The sequence below is a fragment of the Colius striatus genome, chromosome 7 (assembly GCF_028858725.1).
Source record: "Colius striatus isolate bColStr4 chromosome 7, bColStr4.1.hap1, whole genome shotgun sequence".
NCBI lineage: Eukaryota > Metazoa > Chordata > Aves > Coliiformes > Coliidae > Colius > Colius striatus.
Window position 1 is genome coordinate 31,360,955 of NC_084765.1, and position 20,428 is coordinate 31,381,382.

The 20,428-nt window shown below is 44.9% G+C and overlaps 1 protein-coding gene across 2 annotated transcripts in view; it reads left to right on the forward strand.

Annotated features, from left to right (window-relative positions):
* The window catches only part of ADAMTS17 (ADAM metallopeptidase with thrombospondin type 1 motif 17), a 184,053-nt gene extending 169,321 nt beyond the window's left edge, over nucleotides 1-14,732 (forward strand). For both annotated transcript variants that reach the window (XM_062000240.1, XM_062000239.1), the window contains 2 exons: nucleotides 7,119-7,296; nucleotides 10,412-14,732. In XM_062000240.1, the coding sequence (XP_061856224.1) occupies nucleotides 7,119-7,296; nucleotides 10,412-10,563 (330 nt within the window). In that variant the 3' untranslated portion in view covers nucleotides 10,564-14,732. The remainder of the gene's footprint in view (nucleotides 1-7,118; nucleotides 7,297-10,411) is intronic.
* The last annotated feature ends 5,696 nt before the right edge of the window (nucleotides 14,733-20,428 follow it).

Genomic DNA, 20,428 nt, shown 5'->3' on the forward strand with positions numbered 1-20,428 from the left:
AACTAAGTTCATCTTCTTCTACCTTGGAGAAATTAACTTTTCTTGTTGAATTGAGAGGAAACTCCCCAGGAGGGATGGTCGCTTAAAGCTGCAGTCACACATCACAGCTGACAGAGCCTTTCCTGCCTCTCACTCACTGGCTCAGCCTACAACTTCATGATTTATGGCTGCTCACGTGCATTCACAAACATAGCTAGAAACTGATGTTGGAAGATTGTCCACGGGCCTCACTGATGCAAATCAGTTATTCTTCAGGAGGTGATAGAGCTGGATATGACTGGAGAGGACACAACAAGCTTTAGTATGCAAACCCTCTGCTTCTCTGGCCCTTGACTTGACCAGAAGCCAGAGCATCAGTGTCCTAAACCTCTCTGCTGTCCCTATGAACTGCTCTGGGCTGTGCTGATAGTTGTGATTCCCCATGGCTTGTTCCCCTGGCACATGATCACTGGTGTTCAAACCACAACCTTTCTTGCCAAGAGTTAATCCCAAAATACTTCTTGCTGCAGAAGATAACAAATAGCCTAAAATTGGTTATATCAGCCAGGGACACTCCTGAATTTGGGAATGTTGTTGCCAGTATCCTAGTAAAAAATTCATGCAGCCCTTTAAGAAAGGAAGCTAGAAAGCTGTTGCTCTGTGTTTCAGAAGTAGAACTGTACCCTTTTGAGTTGTGATGGGTTATAACCATCAGCCTTAGTTTAATCTCCATTCAGGGAATGCAGGGAATAACTTCAGTAGGATGAGTCTTACTTCTTTTGCTCTTTGATTCATCTGTGAAACATCTTTAGCTATGGTCAGAGGTGTGAAATATTGCATAATGGCACTAGACCTCTGTCTTGACTGGTGCTAACTGCCAGCCCAAGTCAATGCATCTGTAGCTGGAAACCTAAGCATGGAAAGTGAAGCCTTGTCATTCCCCTGAGCACTGAAAGCTACAGAAACCAAGTCCTGCTTCTGCATTTGAGACCATGACTGCTCCTTGTTTGCATGACAATTTGCACAGCTCATCTCTGCTGCAGTTCCCTGGAACATCCATAGTGCAAATTATGTCATCCCATGGTTACACAGTTGCCTATGACTATCTGGTTCACTTCAAATTTGCTTGATTATGACTGTGAGATAAGAGGTGTTTCCCCATCATCTCCTTGCAGAATAAGCTGTGGAGTTTTCCCACTTCGTACCTGCCTCAGATCAAAACATTGCACATATGCTGTAAGTGTCATGCTGGAGTATGGTACCCTATAGCAATACCATATCATTTCACAGCTCTGCTTGACCCTGTTGTTAGAATCCAGTTTGAAAGCTTGTGAGAAGCAAACTCTGCTTGATTGGTGTAATGAATCAAATGACATGTCCTCCTTAGCATCCATCCACCTGGGCTGCATTGCCTGAGTACTTAGGGGCACTGTCACCACAGGGAATATTCATGTCCTCAGCTCTTCATCTCTGAACTCTCTGTACACAATGGAACTTTTCAGGATAGCTAAATCGAGCTTCATTATGCAGTGAGACAGGCTGGGTGTACTGGTCAGGTCTTGTTCCTTAAGGTCATGAAGTTTGAAAGCACAGCTGTAGGCAGTTTGCAAAAGATTGCTTCTCATTTTTCCTTCTCAGATACTGTCACATCAGCCATGAGCATTTTCTGCTCTGATGTATTGTTTCTTCCCATCCTGAGTCAGAAGGGTAGGCATTTTATTTTCTTGATTAAATTAAATCAATCATTTCACAAAAGTTTCAAATGAAAGATTGTTGTTTCCAAATGAAAGACCAGATATGGGTTTTTATACAGATCTGGGGTTCAAAAAGAAGAAAAAAAGAGGGGAAAAAAGAGAACAAGGAAGCTTGAAAAAACAGCTTATGGTTTGCTTTGGGCTAATTAGATCTTATCAGTGAAGAGACAGAAATGTCTGTCTTTAGCATGATGCCATGGTGAAAGTTGACCCTGTGTTTATGAAGGCATATTGCATGCTGCTTTTCAGAGTTTAAATCAGTGATACTCATAAAAAGCCTGATGTTAAGGTGTGTGGAGCACTGGCTTTCAGAGAACACACGTGTATACTATTAAGACATCAGGAATGAAGCAATTACAGGACATTTGTCATTCATCTCAGATGCTGTGTTAGAGTGTTGTTAATAGGAGCTTCTCTTGCTTTGTTTCTGATTTTCACAGAAGCAAGAAATAAGACCCCTGAGGGGAAAACCACTCCACTGTATCCTAACACCTTGAAACACTTCAACTCTAAAGTCAGTAAAGCATGACTCTATCTCTCAATATTGGAGCTTTAGCCATGGTGTTATCCTTGGCTTCAGCAGCTTTCAGCAAACCAGGGACAACCCAGTACCTTTAAACATCAAATGACTGCAGACTGATGAATAAAGACAAAAGCCACCTCCCCTTCAGTTGAGACAGTCCTCTTGAACTGTATCTCCCTCCAATAGATCAGCCTTCTAAATATTGGAGTACCTGTAGGATTGGCTGAAGGGAGCTAGGACATAAGCAATGCTTCAGTGTCCCATTCAGTCCTGAAGAGATCACAGTCCTTGCTCTGTAGTGATAAATCTGTACCTTTTTCTGTCCCCATTAAGCCTCAACACAGAGATTCTTTGGACTGGTCTCTCTTACGCATTCCTCCAGCTGACCAACCAACTTGTCTTCATGCATCCTTATTCATCTCTCTTTCTCTGACTGTCTTTTGTAGATCAGGAGTTGACAAAGTCCCTGACAGATTTCAGCACTTACTGTAAATTCATTCAGTTTTAATACCTGATATTCTCCTGAGGCATTTGCTTTCAAAGCAATTAGACATCTGTCAGCACCTTTGGTAGATTTCAAGCATTTATATCAGTATCCTAAGGTGGAAATAGCATTCCAGTTGAAAAATCGTGGCTTGGTCTTAAGGTTGGAGTTTTTCAGTGAGTAAATCTTCTTTAAGCTGATGAATGCAGCTGCTGCCTTGACAATTTGTGAGTTTATTTCCTTCTGGATATCCCCACTGGCTTGCATGTTACTGCCAAAGAATGTGAATGGAGGCATTTTTGTATTTCTTTTACCTTCTCAAGCAGTGTTGGAACAGGGAGTTACAAGGGTTGTCACTAGGTTCACTTTTTGTAACTCTTCATTAACCCTCTCCTTTTCACAGTGCTGGACAATCCCTTCATCTTTGCATGTGGGTGAATTTCTAGTTTATAATGATTTATACTGTCAGGTTTAGACCATTATGGTGAAACTACATGAACTTTGCCTTTGCATTTTTCTGTGCCATCACTGTCAAGAAACAAAACACTTCTTTCTTTGTACCAACATCTCCTCCAAGTCCTCAGCTTCCCAGAGAAGGCAAGTTCCATGGGTAGTTTCTCTCTGTGCTTGTGTAGGAGCTTAGGTGACAGGCAGCTATCCACACAGCTCCAGAACTGGTCCTCCACACTCACAGATCACTTTACTCCATCGTGGCATCAAAACACGTGTGTTTCTTGAGAGTTACATCAATGCTTGTAAAGACTTTCCCAATTTTTAGAGTATATTTGTAATAGCACTGTAAGAACTCAATATTTGCCAAAAAAATCCAGTGTCCATCAAAAGCATTTAAAATCCAACCAGCACAGTTACACTGTGCAGCACTGGAGCCTCCCAGTGTTCTGGACTAAAGGACTGTGTCAGACCTCCAGAAGCTGGATCAGGTGCTCAGCTGTAATGGTACTTTTGCCCCACACTCTGCCACAAGCATCAGTTCACTCCATCTGGCCTTTGCCTCAAGTTCCTCTGTTTGAAAGAAGACCACAGGACCTTTCTTTACTCAAACTCCTCACAACCTGTGTCCCGGTCTGAGGATCCTCTTTCAGAGGGCACAGAGTGAATCTAACCCTGAAAATTGTTCTGTGGTTATGTTTACTTGCTCCTTCAATATTTGGGAACAGAGAGGCTGTAGCAATGCATTTAGCTATCCAGAGTAGGAGAGAAGGTATTTATGGGAATTTGCTGCTCAGTTGGAGTTTGACTTTTATGCCTCTTTTAATGATGCCCTCTTTTCATAGTGCAGCACAAGTAACAATTCCTCCCTTTGTATGTGTTTTGTATCTATTCCTATTTCCTATTGAAATTCCTAGGAAAGAGACTATCCAAGTACAGAGTTGAAAATTTCATCTTAAAATAAGCCAGATGTCCAACCTCCCTTTAGCTGCCAAGCCCAAAAGAGTTCAAGAAAGATGTTAAAATCTGTCTTCCTGGCTGTGAAAAACTAATTGCATAGCATAGGTGATGATCCCAGTCTCCCAGGAGAAGGAATAAAACTGCTTCAGGCAAAAACTCTGCTGTTATTTCTGTAAGGATTGGAGTTGGCAATATCTGTGGAAAAAGTTTCATTGCTTGCCCTTCTTGCTGGTTAACAAATGCAGAGACAGGAACACAGACAAAGGTAGGTGAGTGTTTGTGTTTTGATATCTGAAAACCTTATTCACCTGATGAGAAAAAATGCTTTTTTCTCTCTTCCCTTCTTTCCTCTGTTTTTTTTTTCCCCTCTGTTAAGAGCATTTGTAAGCACAGAGAGTGCCTAAAAGCCAGAGGCAGAGGTTTCAGACTCACTGTGTTCCAGTCATCTAAAGGAACCCCATTCCTGGATCTGGATGGGTTATTTTATGCCTCTCCATTTGTAAGATGGATGTACAATTCACTCCCCTTGCAAAGAGTTTTGTGGGGATTAAGAGCAGTAAAGCACTCTGAGGACTAAAAGTGCCTTTGAAATCCTGAGGATTAGAGGTTGCATATGACTAGTGAAGTGGAAAGGCCCAAGAGTTGCATTTATCAGCATAAAAATCGTTCACTTGAAATCCAAATTGGCTTCCAGACTGGTAGAAGTCACTGAGGGTGCACAGTGCTGAGGAAGAGCAGAGAGACATCCATAGCTAATGAAATGCCTGGATCTCACAGCAGAGGCTCAGGTTATGAAGGGGGTTTAAATAAGGCACTTAAACAATTGCTTTTTGGAATAGCTCACTGTAAAGCATACAAGGAAAGGGCTTGTTCAGCATACTGAAATGCCATAACCATTGTTGAGGTATTAATAGACAATGACCACATTTTTATGTAAATTCAACATCTGAAAATGTAAGTGGGAAAAGAAAATCTGTGTCTTAACTCTAAATTGAAATAAGAAAGATATAAGGGGAAAAAAAAAAGGTATTTACTTCTTTTTACAAAATGAAGTTCCAAAGTAGATGTTAAATTTTAATATAACATGGCTACGACCTTCAGAACACAACAACCTGCACACACAGAGGTGAGATATATAGAGGTAAGCATGGGTTAATGGCAAAGTCCAGAAGGGATCTGAGCTGGAGAAATTCAGTCCCAGAGAAAGGCACTGGGAGAAAGAACAGGAATAAGAAGCAGGTGGAATATAGGGGGGAAATATATGGGAGAAAGGCAAATACAGTTCAGTGAGTACAGCAAGTGTAAGAAAGCTGTTTAATCAACAGTCATTAACGTGAGTGAATAAAGAGGAAAATGAGATAAAGAGTTGATGTTGGTTTTGACAACAGGCTTCACTCACCCTGCAACTCCTCCTACCCAGAAATAAGTTACTCACATAGCATAAATGTATTTCTGCTCTGAGTTGTGTGAGGTGGGACTCCATCAGCTCTGGTTTAGATGGTCCTGTTTGTCTGAGGCTCTTTCTTATCCAGCCTTTTAGGGATCCACACAGGAAGGAAAAGCTCCCAGTGCTCCACTCAGAACAAAGCTGTACCTCTATATAAGAAGCAGCAGGGTTTCTTGTCATACTTCCAGGACATAGTGACTGCAGCTTTGCTGTGCTCTCCCCCAGAGATGGGAGAGGTGGGGGCCTGCCTGCATCCATGTGCTCTTTTGTGCTTGGGTTCTAGTCTTAGAAGCATCCACACTGCACACACATCCTTCATACCTGGACTTTAGTCTAACCTCAGTGAGGCTCATCTTCTGAGCTTCTTCAGTGTTTGGCGTGCTGTTTTTCAGAAGTACCACTCTGAGGAGTTAAGTGTTTTTTGAGGGAGGGAGCTCCAGTGCCCTGACTTTGTTCAGAAACAGCAGAGGACAGAAAACATGATCTTTTTCACATCGTACCAATTACATCTCCTGAGTTTTCCCCCACCTCCTCCTTTCTCCCATCATTTGCTTGTGTGTGGCTTTAGGAGAAACAGGAATCTTACCAGAGCCCTGCAATCCATTGTTTCTATATTTTAAATACAAGGTTCTTTTATTAACTCCAGCTGGTGCACCTCCCTGTGCTCACTGTGTTTGCTTTATTAAAATTGAGCAGCGTGCAAGTAGGACATTGTAAATCACAAGTGACTGGGCCAGAGGAAGAAGGAGGGAGAGGTAGGGACTCCAGTTCTATGACAACAAAGAGAGCATATAAACAGGCTGGGCCTCCTGGCTAATAGAAACCAAAACTCGTGGGCTACAATTTGCAATTGTTCCCAGGAGGACAGACAAGTGCCAGACAGTTAGCAGGGGTAGAGGAGAGTGAATACTCCAATAACTGTGTTCGTCCAGATACTGGAACAGAGCTTCTCTAGAGGTCTGGGCATGCAGTAGGAGCTGCTTGCCTCTGCTGTAACCCGTGGTTTTGTCTTATATCAGTGCCTGGCAGTGGTCATCTTGTCTTTGGAGGAAGCCCTGTCAGACCATCCAGGTCTTGGACAGGGCTTTTGAACCAAGAGAGCCAGTACCACTGGGTTCCTCATGGAGAGGGAGGAAGAAGCTGCTCATCCATAATTAAGCACAATACGTTTTCCAGCTTTGCCTCTTTGTGGCTGTTGGAAGGAATTGCATCTCTGCCTGCTTGGACCTCGTGGGCATCCACAGGGACAGTCAGTGAAAATGGACTCAGAGCAAGGCCAAACAGAAAGACAACAGGTTCTTTCCCCGTACCAGGACAGTTCCTGTGATCCCAGCACACCCTGAAGCTGCAAAATCATCATGGGCAAATGCAACAGCTATGTGAAGGGTCCCTGGCTGACACAACCACCCTGTTGTTGAGTCCTCAGCACCACAGTGAGCTGAGGATTTTTCTGGTGTATGTGTGGATGTGAATTGCCAGCTGCTCTGCTCAGACCATGTCTCAGTGCCTTCTCTCCTCCAGTGCTCCTCAACCTGTGGGAAAGGCCTGCAGTCACGCGTGGTGCAGTGCATGCACAAGGTCACCGGGCGCCATGGCAATGAGTGCCCTGTCCTCTCCAAGCCAGCGGCCTACAGACAGTGCCACCAAGAAGTCTGCAATGAGAAGATCAACGTCAACACCATTACCTCGCCCAGACTCGGTGAGTGAAGGATGTTGAGGGGGAAGAGGCCACCTGCAAAAGCCCAGTGTGCCTAGTGTGATAATAGTGGGGCTTCAGAGGATTGCCCAGGGACAGAAATGAGGAGAGGGCCCCCCACTCAGACTCTAGGCTGAAGGTCTGGTGTGGGTAGGTCCTCTGCTTGTCCGTCCTGTCCCTGGCTCCGACTCTCCCCAGCAGTGGATAGACCCGAGAGATCAACAGGAGCACACAAATGGTGGGGGATTGATTGATCACAGAGGTGAGGCAGCTGACAGGCATGTCTTTCTCCGTCACAAACACCTTCACACACAGCTTTTGCTGTGGTGAGTGTAAAGTATGATGATTTAGTCATCCGTGCCCCAAGAAAAGTACATGACCTTGACAAGTAGAGCATTGCTGGGGTGTTTTTCCATTTTCATTTGCTGCCACAAGAATGTGGCTTAATGAATTAGTTTGCCAAGGGAGCATCCAGCCTCTTTGTGTGATCCCTTTGATTTTCTGTCACTGTTCTTCTCCTCACCCTCCCTTGCAACCCTTGTCTACCTGGCTGAGATGAGAACGTGGTGATACACCATCTGTTTCCCAAAACACTTAAACACCGTGTTTAAGAAACGTCACTAGTTAAGAATGCTTCTGTTGGTACCAGATTGTGGGAATCCATGATTTTCCACATCATATTTGCTGAGTTAATATGGGGATAAAAAGATATTTTTCCAGGCTTCAGCCCTATGTGTTCAGTCACAGCTCAAAGAACCAAGCTGCTTTCTTTACATTTCACACATCATCACCAGTAAGATGAAGCTAAACTAAGCCATCAGCTACACTGACACAGCCTCAGCAGTGCCTCCCATTACTTTCTGGTACAAGAGGCAAGGTTGTAAACAATGCTGCTAAGAGCTTGCCATAAAGAACAGCTTCCACCCTCTCAGCAGAAGCAGTCTTGTAGCCTGAGAAGCCTCTAATACAGATGAAAAGGCAGAGCTGTTAAGTAACAGAGAACCATTTCCACTCTCCAGTACTCAATAACAAAGTGGGACTGGACCTGAAGCTTCTGAACTGCAATTTGTTTCCCAAAAGTTTAATGGATGTTTAAAAGAATATGGGAAATGTTATTCCTGCAAATGCAGTCAAACTGAGCAGCTTCCAGCCTCTTTTGTTTAGGAACATATGAGAGTACTTCCCAGATATTTTAGCACTAAGACCACAGTGAAAGGAAAACATTTCATTTGAGAAGTAAGCCCTTGATAGACCAATGAGACAAGAAATCCATCCTAGTTTACATTTTAGGACAAAGCAATAAAAAGCTCACGTGTTTAGAAGACTGAGGAGGCTCAAATCCCTGATGAAAGTAATCTGCAAGTTATTTGGGATGCTTTTGTTTCTAAACTGGGCTTGGAATCACCAAGGCCAGAAACAATGATATTTGATATTAGAGGGAAGATGTATCACTGTGTGTTTTGCTCTTCCTGTTTATAAACAGCTCTCGGTGGATTAGCTTTAAACACAAGTTTTATGTTTTCTGCAGTGGAAACCTCACAAAAAAACATACACAGAAAAAAATTCCAGTACGCTACAGAGGCCCTGCTGCCTTGTCCCCACTCCAGAATGTTTTTCCTCACAGATAATATTTCCACAAGTGGCTAAGTGTGGAGTTTACCTCACCTGACTTTTACATCTTAATCCAGTGTCCCCCGGTGAAGACGTATTTTGGGGAAGTCATTCTGTCCCTGAGGCAGCTGACCCATGCCTCTTCCTCAACATGCTTCCTATCTTCACAACCTGTGAAAGACTCTGGGCCTCTAAAACACTAGAGTCCTAGCCTTGTTTGTGGCTCAGTGTCTTTCTCTCATCTCAGATTCACAGGGTGTATCTCAGATGTTTTTAAAAGATGTGTGATTTATTCAGCCATCATGTTTCCATGCCTGGTTGGAACCATAGCTAGTGGGGAGTGCACCAGATCTAACCCCTTCAAAAAGCCCCTCCACTGATGGCAGTCTCAGGAATAGCTCTGCCCTCCCCTGTTCAGGATGGTCAATCCCACTCAATGTTTTTTTTCTTGCAGAAAGATACTTTTATATTGGCTTCACATCGGTTTTGGTTTTGGTTTTTTCTGAGACAGTGCACCTTTATTTCATCAGATTCTCTCAAACTTTCGCCACTTATCTGAGTGAAGCTCCAGGGATAACCATTCCTACCAGTTTTGCTGCCAGTTTGCTGGTGCTTTGCACCAAGACTCACAGCTGAACACTGAGCCTCACCTGGTTTCATCCAGCAGAGAGGGAACAACGTGCTGTGTCAGCACATTTTGCTGTTCTTTAATCAGACCATTTTCCCCAATCTCACAGGCCACAATATTTGTTTAGAAGATACTCCAGTTACCACAGATTTGTAAGAGTGCTGCAGGCAGTTTCTAAATCACGTGCCATTAAGAAGGACTGCCTGTATGTGAGCATTTGTGTCAGTCCACAGTTTCAATGCTGTTGGTTTTTGATGAGAACACATGTGACTCGTTAACAACACTGTCAACAGATTCAGCAAACAGTGCTGTTGCTTTGCCCTCTGTACAAACCTTTTGTCAGAGGGAGTTTCTGCTGCCCATCCCCTCCACCCAATAGCTAATTGTTGTTCTACGGTGTTTCATATGCTAAGAAGTATAATTTTTACTTCCTATTTGATTTTACTCCTCTGTAAAAAGGATGATGGTAAAGTCTTTAAAGTGTACCTTGGCAAAGCAGTCTCCCTGGGAGCCCACAACTTCTCACTGGCTGCTGTTTGGCAGAAATCTTGGCCGGTGCTTTAGATGTTTTTCATCTAGGCCTGATTGTCCCTGAGACAAAATAGGTACAAACTGAGGAGGTTTGTAAAACAGGTACAACTGAGGAGGTTTGCACACCCCATCATGTCCATTTATCCCTATGCAGTAAGCCCTTCCCAGAGCCTGGTATTTCAGTAGAAAGAGCATCATCTGATCTCCAGTGCCGAGGGTGAGGTTGGCGCTTCTTCCCTCCCATGCATGTGTTTGGCTCACCCCCTCCCTGTTCTCTGATTTTGATCACACCTGCAATGCTGTTCTCTGGCTAAACTGCTAGTTTCTCCTTTCTTTTCTTGTCCAAAGCTGCTCTCACGTACAAGTGCACGGGCGACCAGTGGACAGTGTACTGCAGGGTGATCCGGGAGAAGAATCTGTGCCAGGACATGCGGTGGTATCAGCGCTGTTGCCAGACTTGCAGAGACTTTTATGCAAACAAGATGCAGCAGAAGAGTTAATGAACCTGTGCTACTTCTTCGAGTGTCACAGCTATTTGTATGTCAATCACGGACTAGTAGGTCTGAGTACTGGAATTTCACGAGTTGCTACAATGTGGTGGATTCCAAAGCGTACCTAATAAGACTTGAAACTAATTCTACAGACTGGATACCAAAGTCATCCACTCATCCACCTTAAAACAAACAGAGTCATCTCAAGGAGCCCATCATTTTATCGTATTTTGACATCCTTACATTTCTCATTAATGCTTTTTTACTTTAATATATTAAATCACCAGCCACTGGATGGCTTGCTACCATTAAAGAGAAGGACAAGAGTTGCAAAGAGATAACATTGACTAAGGTTATGGGTTACCTCCATGGAGGAAGAAGGCCTCTGGCAAAGTAATTCAGCAAAGGTAGAGACATTGCTTAATCTTTAATCTTGGTTTGCATCTAATGTTTTCAGCTCCCAACAGTTATCCCACTGCAGAGTGGGCTTGAAGGGACACACATAAATGAAAGGCTTAATTTAAAGAGAGGATTTGCTGTAAAAGCTTGTGAAAACTGATAGCAGAGGATGAACATCTCTGAAATTCCTGCAGAAAGCTCAGTCCCATTACATCCAGCATTGCGAGTCATATTTTTTAGAGCAACTAATAGAGACTGCTCTGCTTTCTAATTTAAGGAAACCCCAATCCTCTTTCTCTTTTCCCCAGAATAATATAGTTTCTTTTATGAAACCTAATTTTTCTTTCAGCTAATGAAATGGAAGCTCATTAACAGCAGTAGATAGTTACTTTTAAGCAAGAACCATTTACAGGAGGTGGGAGAAGGCAGAAATCATTTCATCCAGTAGAGCTCAGTGACAGATTGCTTGGCCTAATCTCTCTCCAGTTTCTAAAAGTCAATCAGATAATGAGGCTGATTTTTTTGTCTTTATGAAAGAGGACCATGAAACTGAATAGGCTTGGTACAGAAATAGGAACAAATCTGTGTGAAGGATGGAGTGGAGAGCAGAACAGGTGTTTGCTATCTCTTGGCTCAGTATACACCTGAGGTTATGTAGCCCATTTGAGTCAAAAGTAGTCAGGGATACAGGACATTCAAAGCGTAATCTTGAGCTTGTTGAAGCCATAAGACACCCATTGCTTTCGGTAAGGGCTGGGGTTTTACTCACTGTATTGTAATGCTTCCTGTCTTTTGTGGTGCTATCGGATTGGTGCTATCAGATTGGTGCTATCGGGGCACTTAGCAAGTGCTGCACAGATGATACTCTCTTCCACATCTCTGCACTTTAAACCAAGCTCCCCTCTGAGATGTGAGACTTGAAACAAGAGCTCTACCCAGGGCAGAGTTTGTCCCCTCCGTTAGGCCTACAGATCAATGACTCCCTATCATATCTTGCTCCAACACGGATCATTTCCCTTGCCAGGCCCAAGGTCGGTTGTGTGGTGGTGAAGTTACAGCCCACTCTTCACTATGTGTACAGAGCTCTTTGGATGAATTGCAGCTCTGTACTCACTCTAGAACTGCGTGTTGCTGTTTTACCCTTTGGAGATGAGTGCAGAACTAAGCCCAGCTGCTACCCTCAGCCTCTGGGCCACTCTGGATTGCAGCTCACGCCTGTCCTCACGTTGTCTTTGGTGCTGTTGTCTCTTTTTTCCAATGCAAGAAGGGATAAAGACTCTTAGTACCTAACACACCTTTAAAGCAGCTTTTCCCACTTTATTACAATCTTTTCAGTCTCCAGGACCTCGCTGGCACAGCTCATCAGCATTTTATTAAGGGCTACATCTTTCAAGCAGAGGGAGCTAATGTTCATCCACAAACTAACAGTGTGTGGGCTTCACATTTGCACCCATGCTTGTTAGTGCAAATGAGAGTGTGTGCACACAAGGGCTGGCCTGTGTGCACAAAGGCACATTCGCACACACTGTTTCCTCAAGTGCCTGTCTCAGATCTGCTTTCCAATGCCTCAGATGAGTTTCTCTATCAGGGAAATGATTCTAACTTGGGTTTTATTATATATACTTTTGACATTTTATAGTCAGGATCAAACCTCCTTCTTCTGTTAATCCCACCCTGTAGCCCAAACACAGAGGTTGTATAACTACTTAGTGAGTGATCGATGGAAAACGCTACTTGTGGGATGACAGGGAAGATTTGGGCAGTCCCAAAGATCCAAGAGATCAGACAGAGCCCAGAGGACCTGATTTGTGTTGGTAATTCACAGCCATAGTTTGCTTCCTTGTACTCTGCAGTAACACAGCCCCGTACGGGAGGGCAGTGACTGTCCTTGCTGCCTCCCACAGCCACCTCGCAGCAGTTGCTGATCACTTTTGGCATGACTAACACTCAAGATGGGCTGTTGAAGGATTTGCCATTGGGCTTCTCTGTTATCTTGGAAGAATAGCCAGTGCATTTAATATTAATGGCAATCAAAGGTGCTTTTAAATAGCAGGGATCATTTTTCCCTCCGGTGCTGTCACCCTCTCTAGGCAATAGATGGTCTCCTAGAAAGGTGTAGAGGAGAGGAAGGATGTTAATTCCTATGTTTCTCACTAATAATTCACTGCTGGCTGCTGTCCAGAACAGAATACTGAGCTAATTAGACCTGTGGCCTGCCCCAATATGCTACATCCTGCACTTCAAAGGACATTTGTGTCCGAGTTCTGGGTCCCACCTAAGGAAACACAAACTGATGATTAATTCTTTCAAACGTCTGAGCACTGAAAAAAAACCCACCTCACCTCACTTGCTCTCCCAGCCCACAGATTAGGGTGCATCAGCTTTTTTACTAATCAGAAACCAACACTAATGACAAACTGATGGTGCAACACAGCTCCATTTTTACTGCATTCTCTTCACCTGGTGACAACCATCCCGTTCCGTAACAGCCAGAAAAACCGTCGCTGTACAAAAGCTTCATTCTGTTCAATACTACTGCACTTCTGTATCCTTTTTATAGGAGCTTTACTATGAATTTACAGCTCTGCTCTGCCCGTAGTTACTACATCCTGGTGAAAAGGAAGCTGTTTGTTCCAGTGTATCTATGACAATACTTTCCTTTAGTCCTTCGTAAGAGGTTGACGCTCTTTTGTGATTACAGTGGTGGTATTTCCATATTGTAAACCATACTCTGTACTGTTACTAAAGTACTGTACATTTCTAGTTGCACAATTGTGTTATTGAGTGTAGATTCTCACTATCTCATGTATGGTGCTATTTTGTTGTTGTTGTTGTTGATGGAAAAGAATCTTAGCAGTTGATTATTGCTTGATGTTTTATTATAATACAGGGATATATTCTCCATGGCAATAATATCATGTAAGTTTTTCATTACAGAGTGAAATGTGTATATTTTTCCATTAGCTAATTTGCATATGTACTGTATCCATGGTAATTTTCCTTTTGGTGCTGGTCAGAAAGAGAAAAAAAACCCAACAGTCAAACTGAATGGAACCAGTTGGAAATGAAAACCAAAGAGAAGCCCCAAACCAACAGAGGATCATTCCATTTGGAGACAAAAAAAAAGGACTATGATGTTGGATAATAAATTGATTTTTTCCATAACAACTTTAATAAGGTTTCTGGACTTGGAAAGAAAAAAAAGAAACACAAAGCAAAACAGCATGAAAATTAAGTGAAAGGAGTGAAGCTGTAAGTAGTACATGATGCATCTAATACTGGGCTGAGACTGGGATTGGGTTAAGTCTAGGCCAACTGTTTGATAGCCATGGTAGGTGTAAAAGGTCATTTGGCAGCAAAATTCTGACATCTCAGAGTTCCCAGTGTGCTAACAAATTGAGAAATGATGAGTCTTGCAAAATCAAGCACAGGGAATGTTAATACCTGATTAATGCTTTGCAAGGTCTGTGGTCAGTGACACACCAGTAGAAAATGCCTGCCTGGAAATAGTGAGCCAGGCTGCGTTTGGAGTATCGCTGTGTGGGCCTGAGCAGGCCACAGGGAAGCTAACGCTGATGTATGGAGGGAGGGACGTGTTGCAAGTGCTGTTGAGAAGGGTTGCTTTCACTGTATGTTGGAGCTGAGAGAAGTGGCAGCTTGCTGTATGTTTAGTGGTGCTGCTCCACAGGTGCAACCTGGTGATGAAGACTGCTGAGCCTGTGGAAATTTATATTGGAGCAAAACTATCCCATCCGTTGGAAAGGTACCTACATAACCTAACTGCACACTTCCCTGGTGTGAAATAAACACAATTACTTCAGTGCCAAGTGTTTTGGATGTCTTTGTTGTAGGCACTAGCCAGAATCTTTGTACTATTTGTTAACTCCCCTCTCATCCTGATGAAGATGGTTTTTTGCAGCTGCACACAGATATGCCTGCGGGATCCTCTCCCATCCTGTCTTCTAAAGATGCCATCATCCGTATTCCAGCTCCTTTCTTGTTAAAAGGACATTTCTTGGAGGTGGGAGCAGCACCTTTCTAAAAGCCCAGGTATGGTTGATATGAGAGGAGTCCTCCCAAAAAGATTTCCAGAAATGGAATAGAGCCCATTTCTTGATCTCACCCTGACTGCTTGGTAATGGCACAACACTGATAAGCTTCCTAGCTTTCAAAGGCAGCCTTAGGAGATACCAGCCCAGCTGCCATCATCCAAGCAACTGTTAACAGTTGTAGAAACTCCATCCAAGTACATTAACACATCATCGCTTTGTGCCTTGCCTGGAGTCAACATACGATTGCAATTGTTGACCTGTTTAAACCATAAAACATAGATATAAGCTTTTGGAAGCCAAAAGGCTTAATGTTAAGCTGGGATATGGCAATGAGTGGGAGGGGTGTCAGGAATGCTGTCATACATTTGGCTTGACGTTTTCCTGGTAGGTGCCAATATCTCTTCTAGAAATCCAGTAGGCTTATGTGCTTAGTTTGGCTATTTTGTGTGGAGCACTTTCCTGGTTTTCTCCTATTCCTAATCCCCATCTTCTAACCAAGAAACCAGATGACTTGAAGCCATTGTCCTTCCCTGTGTCAGTTGTCTCTTTATTTAAGACACCCCAGTCAAGTTGTTAATGGGATCAGATGGCTGTGGTGCTCTGGCATAGAAGTACCAGGAGGAAAGTATAAAGTCTTCTCAGCTGCTGGGAGCTCAGTTCTGCCTCCACCAACTCCACCTGCTTCCTTCACTCTCTTGCAAGGCCTGGTGTCCATAGCAGCCTGAGCTGTCTCCTGATCCCTCACAGCAAGCTGGTGGGACCCAGTTTTCTCTGGAAGGAAATTTCCTTCCAAGAAATTCAACCTTAGCCTGGCACCAGCCCTGTGCATCACCCAGAGCACTACAGTTGGAGGACCCTGTTATGTTGGTAGGGTCAGAGCTGCCTGTCCCTTTGTGCTTTCCCTCTGGTAACCTACTTGCTGCCAAGTTACTTGCCTTGCTTGTTGTCCTGCTGCTGTATGAATAGATTGCACCCAGAAACAGGCAGGCTGTGGGAACTGCTCCTGAACAGCATCTCTTTTTCAAGTACTGGGATCTGTGCTGAACATGTGTGATAATGCCTCTCCATGCCACTTGCACTTCAGCATCCTTCTGTTTACCTTGTTCTGGAGGCAGGTCAGTAGGAAGACAGAAGTTCCTCAAATGCAGCTAAAACACAAAGGCCAGTTACCTTTCCTATGTGCATTTTTTTCTTTGTCTCTTATTATGTCACTGGCCTCTCTTCACACTTTCTAGCAATGGGCCAGTCTGCCTGGAGAGAGGTTTTCCAAGCAGGACTGAAACATCTTCACTTTGGAAAGGAAGAATTGTGTGTTTATAAAAGGAGAGTTTAAACAGGAGAGTATATGAGAGAGGGACCACAGACTCTCCTTAGGTAACTACCCAGAATGTCATTGAAGAGTCTCCAAAGCTGCCCTCATGTGTCTTGCATCCCCTCGTCTCCTTTCGTGCCACTTTCATGTGACAGACCCCATGAAGAATGCCTGGAGGCTGCACTGTACCACGTGTAGCATACTGTCAGAGCTGCTGTGTCTGCCAAATGGTGGCCAGACGCTCGGACAGACCCAATTAGCAAAGTCCTGCAGCTGATGTCTGGGGCTTGCATATGTGTTCCCTGCACATTCCCACAGCCCAGATGCTGGCCAGGTCCACATGGCCTGGGCTAGGTGTGGGCCTCAGACTCTGGGTTGGAGAGGAGTAGCTGAGCTTGCTTGAAAGCTGTGGTTTCTCTCAGCTCCACTCAGCTGGCTGTGAAGAGCTCCTGTTTGGGTGTCTCATCCTTTCATCCCTCTGTGCCTTGAGTGGAGCTGGAGCCTCCAGCATGGTTTGTCTGGGTCATGTCCCAGGCCTCATCAGAGAGTGGCTCTGGCATCTGCCATGGTGGAGCCCACAGGATGTCAGCACATGGGGCTGGCCCCAGGCACAGCTCTGGCTCCAGGTGAGCCTTGAATGCTCAGTATCTCCAGCCTCTCCTGAGCCTCAGGGGCTTATAGCAGCCTCTGTGTACCTCCAGAGATGCTTGCCTTCCCCTTCCTCCTCTATTTCCCACAGACACACTTTGTGGCCTTGCCCTCCCTGCATGATCATTGTCCCTTTCCCTGCTTGCTCTGCTTGCAGCTGCTTTGCCCCCCACAAACTTGCTTTGCACCCACCAGAAACTTCATCAGCTTTGCAGTCTATACAAAATACATCCCCTCATCTACTCAAGTGCATTTAATCTCCTCCCTCAGCATCCTGTAGAATATTTTTCTCGTTGTACTGCTGTAGTAGCCTTATGACTCCCCTTACTGTTGCTTTCTGGATGGTTTTTGGTTTGAGGTCTCTTATAATGACTCAGTATTGGTGACACATAGCATCTACACCCAGACATGCGGATGCTGGGAAGCCGTGAGCAAAGAAATGGTCCTTTTCTCAAGAGCTGGCAGACTCACAGGTGGTCCTGGGAAAAAGGCTGATTCTCAAAGCAGCTTGCTGGGGTTATTGGCAGCAGCAATCTGAAAAGGCGTGGAGATGAGCATAGGCTGCCTCTGAACCGAGCGAGTGAGCCTGCACTGCGGTTACTACTCTGGCAGAGGAGGGAAGGGGATATTCCCCTGTGGTTTTACATCCTCACACACAGTTTTTTTGTTATTGGGAAAGGGTAACGTTCACATCACTTCAGAGATGCCCCTTACAGAAACTGGGCTGCAAGATCCAGCTCCAGGCCTGGATACTGTTCAAACTGTGGGCTGGCAGAGAGGGAAATGCTCATTTGTTCAGCAGGAGAGCACTGGTAGCACGCCAGGCTGTACGCCTGGCTCTGCTACCACAAAGAGCATCAGCTGTTGAAAGATCACTGACAGTTTCTGTAAGGTCACTGCACACTACAGCATCATTGTGCAGCCATCCTGGAGACAGGCAGCAAAGCTGTTCAGACAGGCAGTGGAAAGGGAGCATCTTCTATCAGGATCTTTGCATGGCACAGAGATCACTGCCAGCGAAGCCAGACAACCCATTCTTGGGTGGCTTTGGTTTGGGTTTTGTTTTCTTGGAAAAGACATTACTTGACCATTTTGCAGCTTCCATTTATTTCCCCAGCTCTGTGGTGGGTTTTTTTCCCTTCATTTTGTCTCAAATGGCAAAAATAAGACCCAACCAGACTGCAGCTTTGTTTGGCACCAGCCTTTCCTCCTGAGATGATCACACAAGAAGTCTTTTATCACTTTGGCGGCTCTGAGCCAGAGCTGCTTTTGGTGGAAGTCACTGGGACTGTAACCTTGGGCTGTCGTGGGACAAGAGTCAAGCTTGGGCTGTCAGCAAGGCGAGCTGCAGCAGTCAGAGCCCCTGCCAGGACACGTCAGTACTTGTGAGCGTGCTTCCCCCGGTGCTGCTCTCGTTAAGGAGAAGGTACGAAATGCACATGGAGATTGAATTAGTCCTCTAAAAAACTAAGTGGTGTTTAAAATATAAATCCTGTCCAGAACTGTGGTCTAATTCCTTAGGAAATCACTATAAATCGACCTTCCCCTGCTCCCCACTGCCTAATAACAACATGTCACGTCTCGGTTTTCTCACAGCTGATTCACCTTCCGTGCCACTTGCACTGCCTTGGCTTCAGTACCGTCACCTCAGCTCCCTGCCCAGCTCGGAGAGGAGAGGAGAGGAGAGGAGAGGAGAGGAGAGGAGAGGAGAGGAGAGGAGAGGAGAGGAGAGGAGAGGAGAGGAGAGGAGAGGCCCTGCTGAACTCCCAGGCTGCTGTTCTCTCCAGGCATCAGCAGGTCTTCTGAGCTGCCAGCTGCTCTCGCTCTTGCCTTTCCCTCCATCATTTCACAGCCTGGCCAGCAGTACCTTGAGGAGGGGACTGTGACACCGAAGCCTGTGAAACGCTGTTGGTGCCATTTCTCAGAGGGTAAGGATGATTCTGCCCTTACATGGTTGGGATTTTTTCCCAGCCACCTTTTGCTGAAGAAGCAATTTCAAAGGGGAAAAGTAAACCCCATGTTACTGTGTAAGCAAGATGGAAAGCAGCTTTCTGTGGTTTCTCAGGTATTTATGTGCCATTCTCTCTGCAACATTATTAGCAACACCATTGCCTGTGGCTGGCTGGCTATTGAGTAAGGATGATTTTGCAACAGCTGTGTGCATGGTACCTTCCTTCCCAAGCAGTGCCTTTTGCCTGTCCCCGTGGCTCAGTTTATTTGTATGCAAGGCAACTGTGAAGCTACTGAGGTTTTCCATCAGCTATGCAAACTCACAGCAGACTCAGCTCTGTGTGTGTCCCTGTCTGAGAATTCTAGGCTTTGAGTTGTAGGCTCTTGGGCAGCTCCTGTGAGGGATCTGGTCCTTCTTCACCGAAAGTGTTGTCAAGCACTGGAAGAGGCTGCCCAGGGAACTGTTTAAGTCCTCATCTTGGAGCTAGTCAAAAGCTGTGTGGATGTAGAGCTGAGGGACATGGTTTAGTGGTGGCTGTGGCAGTGCTGGATTAACAGCTGGACTCAGTGATCCTAAAGGTGACCTGATCTAGGTGGGACCTGCTTTGGCAGAGGAGTTGGACTAGATGATCTCTAAAGGTCCCTTCCAACCCCACCATTCTGTGATTCTATGAAAGGTCTTTTCAAGCCTGAAGGATTCTGTGACTCCATCGTTCTTACACGTGGTTCTAGAGGAACTGCTGCCTCTGCTTACACTGCAAACTATGGAGCATCTACAGCCATATGGATAAGAAAGAAAAGCGCCTGTGTTTGTTTGTTTGTTTTCCAGCCTGGCTGTGGAATGGCTCTAAAAGCAGAAGGATCTTTCACTATGGAAAAACAGAAATGACAAAAAACATCCTCATATTTGTCAAAGTTCTCTGAGATGTTTTTCAGGGTATTGCTGAGACCTGCCAGGCTCTTCCCCTTCTCTTACCCCAAATACTTCCATTTTTGGCTAAAACATCTCAAGTTTGGGATTCTGTTTGTTTTTTGGACCCAGAATGTCAGCCAAAACACAAACTCTTTTCCTCTTAATTTTTCCACTTAATTTTTAAACTATCTTCTGGCAAAACAGAAATATTGTTTGGATGGAAAATTCTCAACCATCTCTGCTGGTTAGTCGCTGCCAACAGTCGTACAGGCAAAACATCTTCCAAGAGAGGAGAGTGTGTGAAGGGCCGAGCAGGAGGCAGGCGATGGCTGACGCTTCGCTCCCCGCCTCTGTGCCCCAGCCAGCGCTCTGCTCTCTTGCAGGCCTCAGCCTTTAATGAGAGCCATCTTTCTAGAGATGTTTCCAGCCTCAGTCTCTCTTGGCGAGTCGGCTCAGTGATTCAGGTGCTTTGCCAGGTTCAAGGGAGATGTGGGTGGCACAGAAAGAGCTGCCGAAGGACTCGGAGGAGCCGTGTTGTGCGTTTCTTGTCCGTGGCTGCTGGTATTTGGACCTCTCCAGGCAAAGGGAGATGGGGCTAGG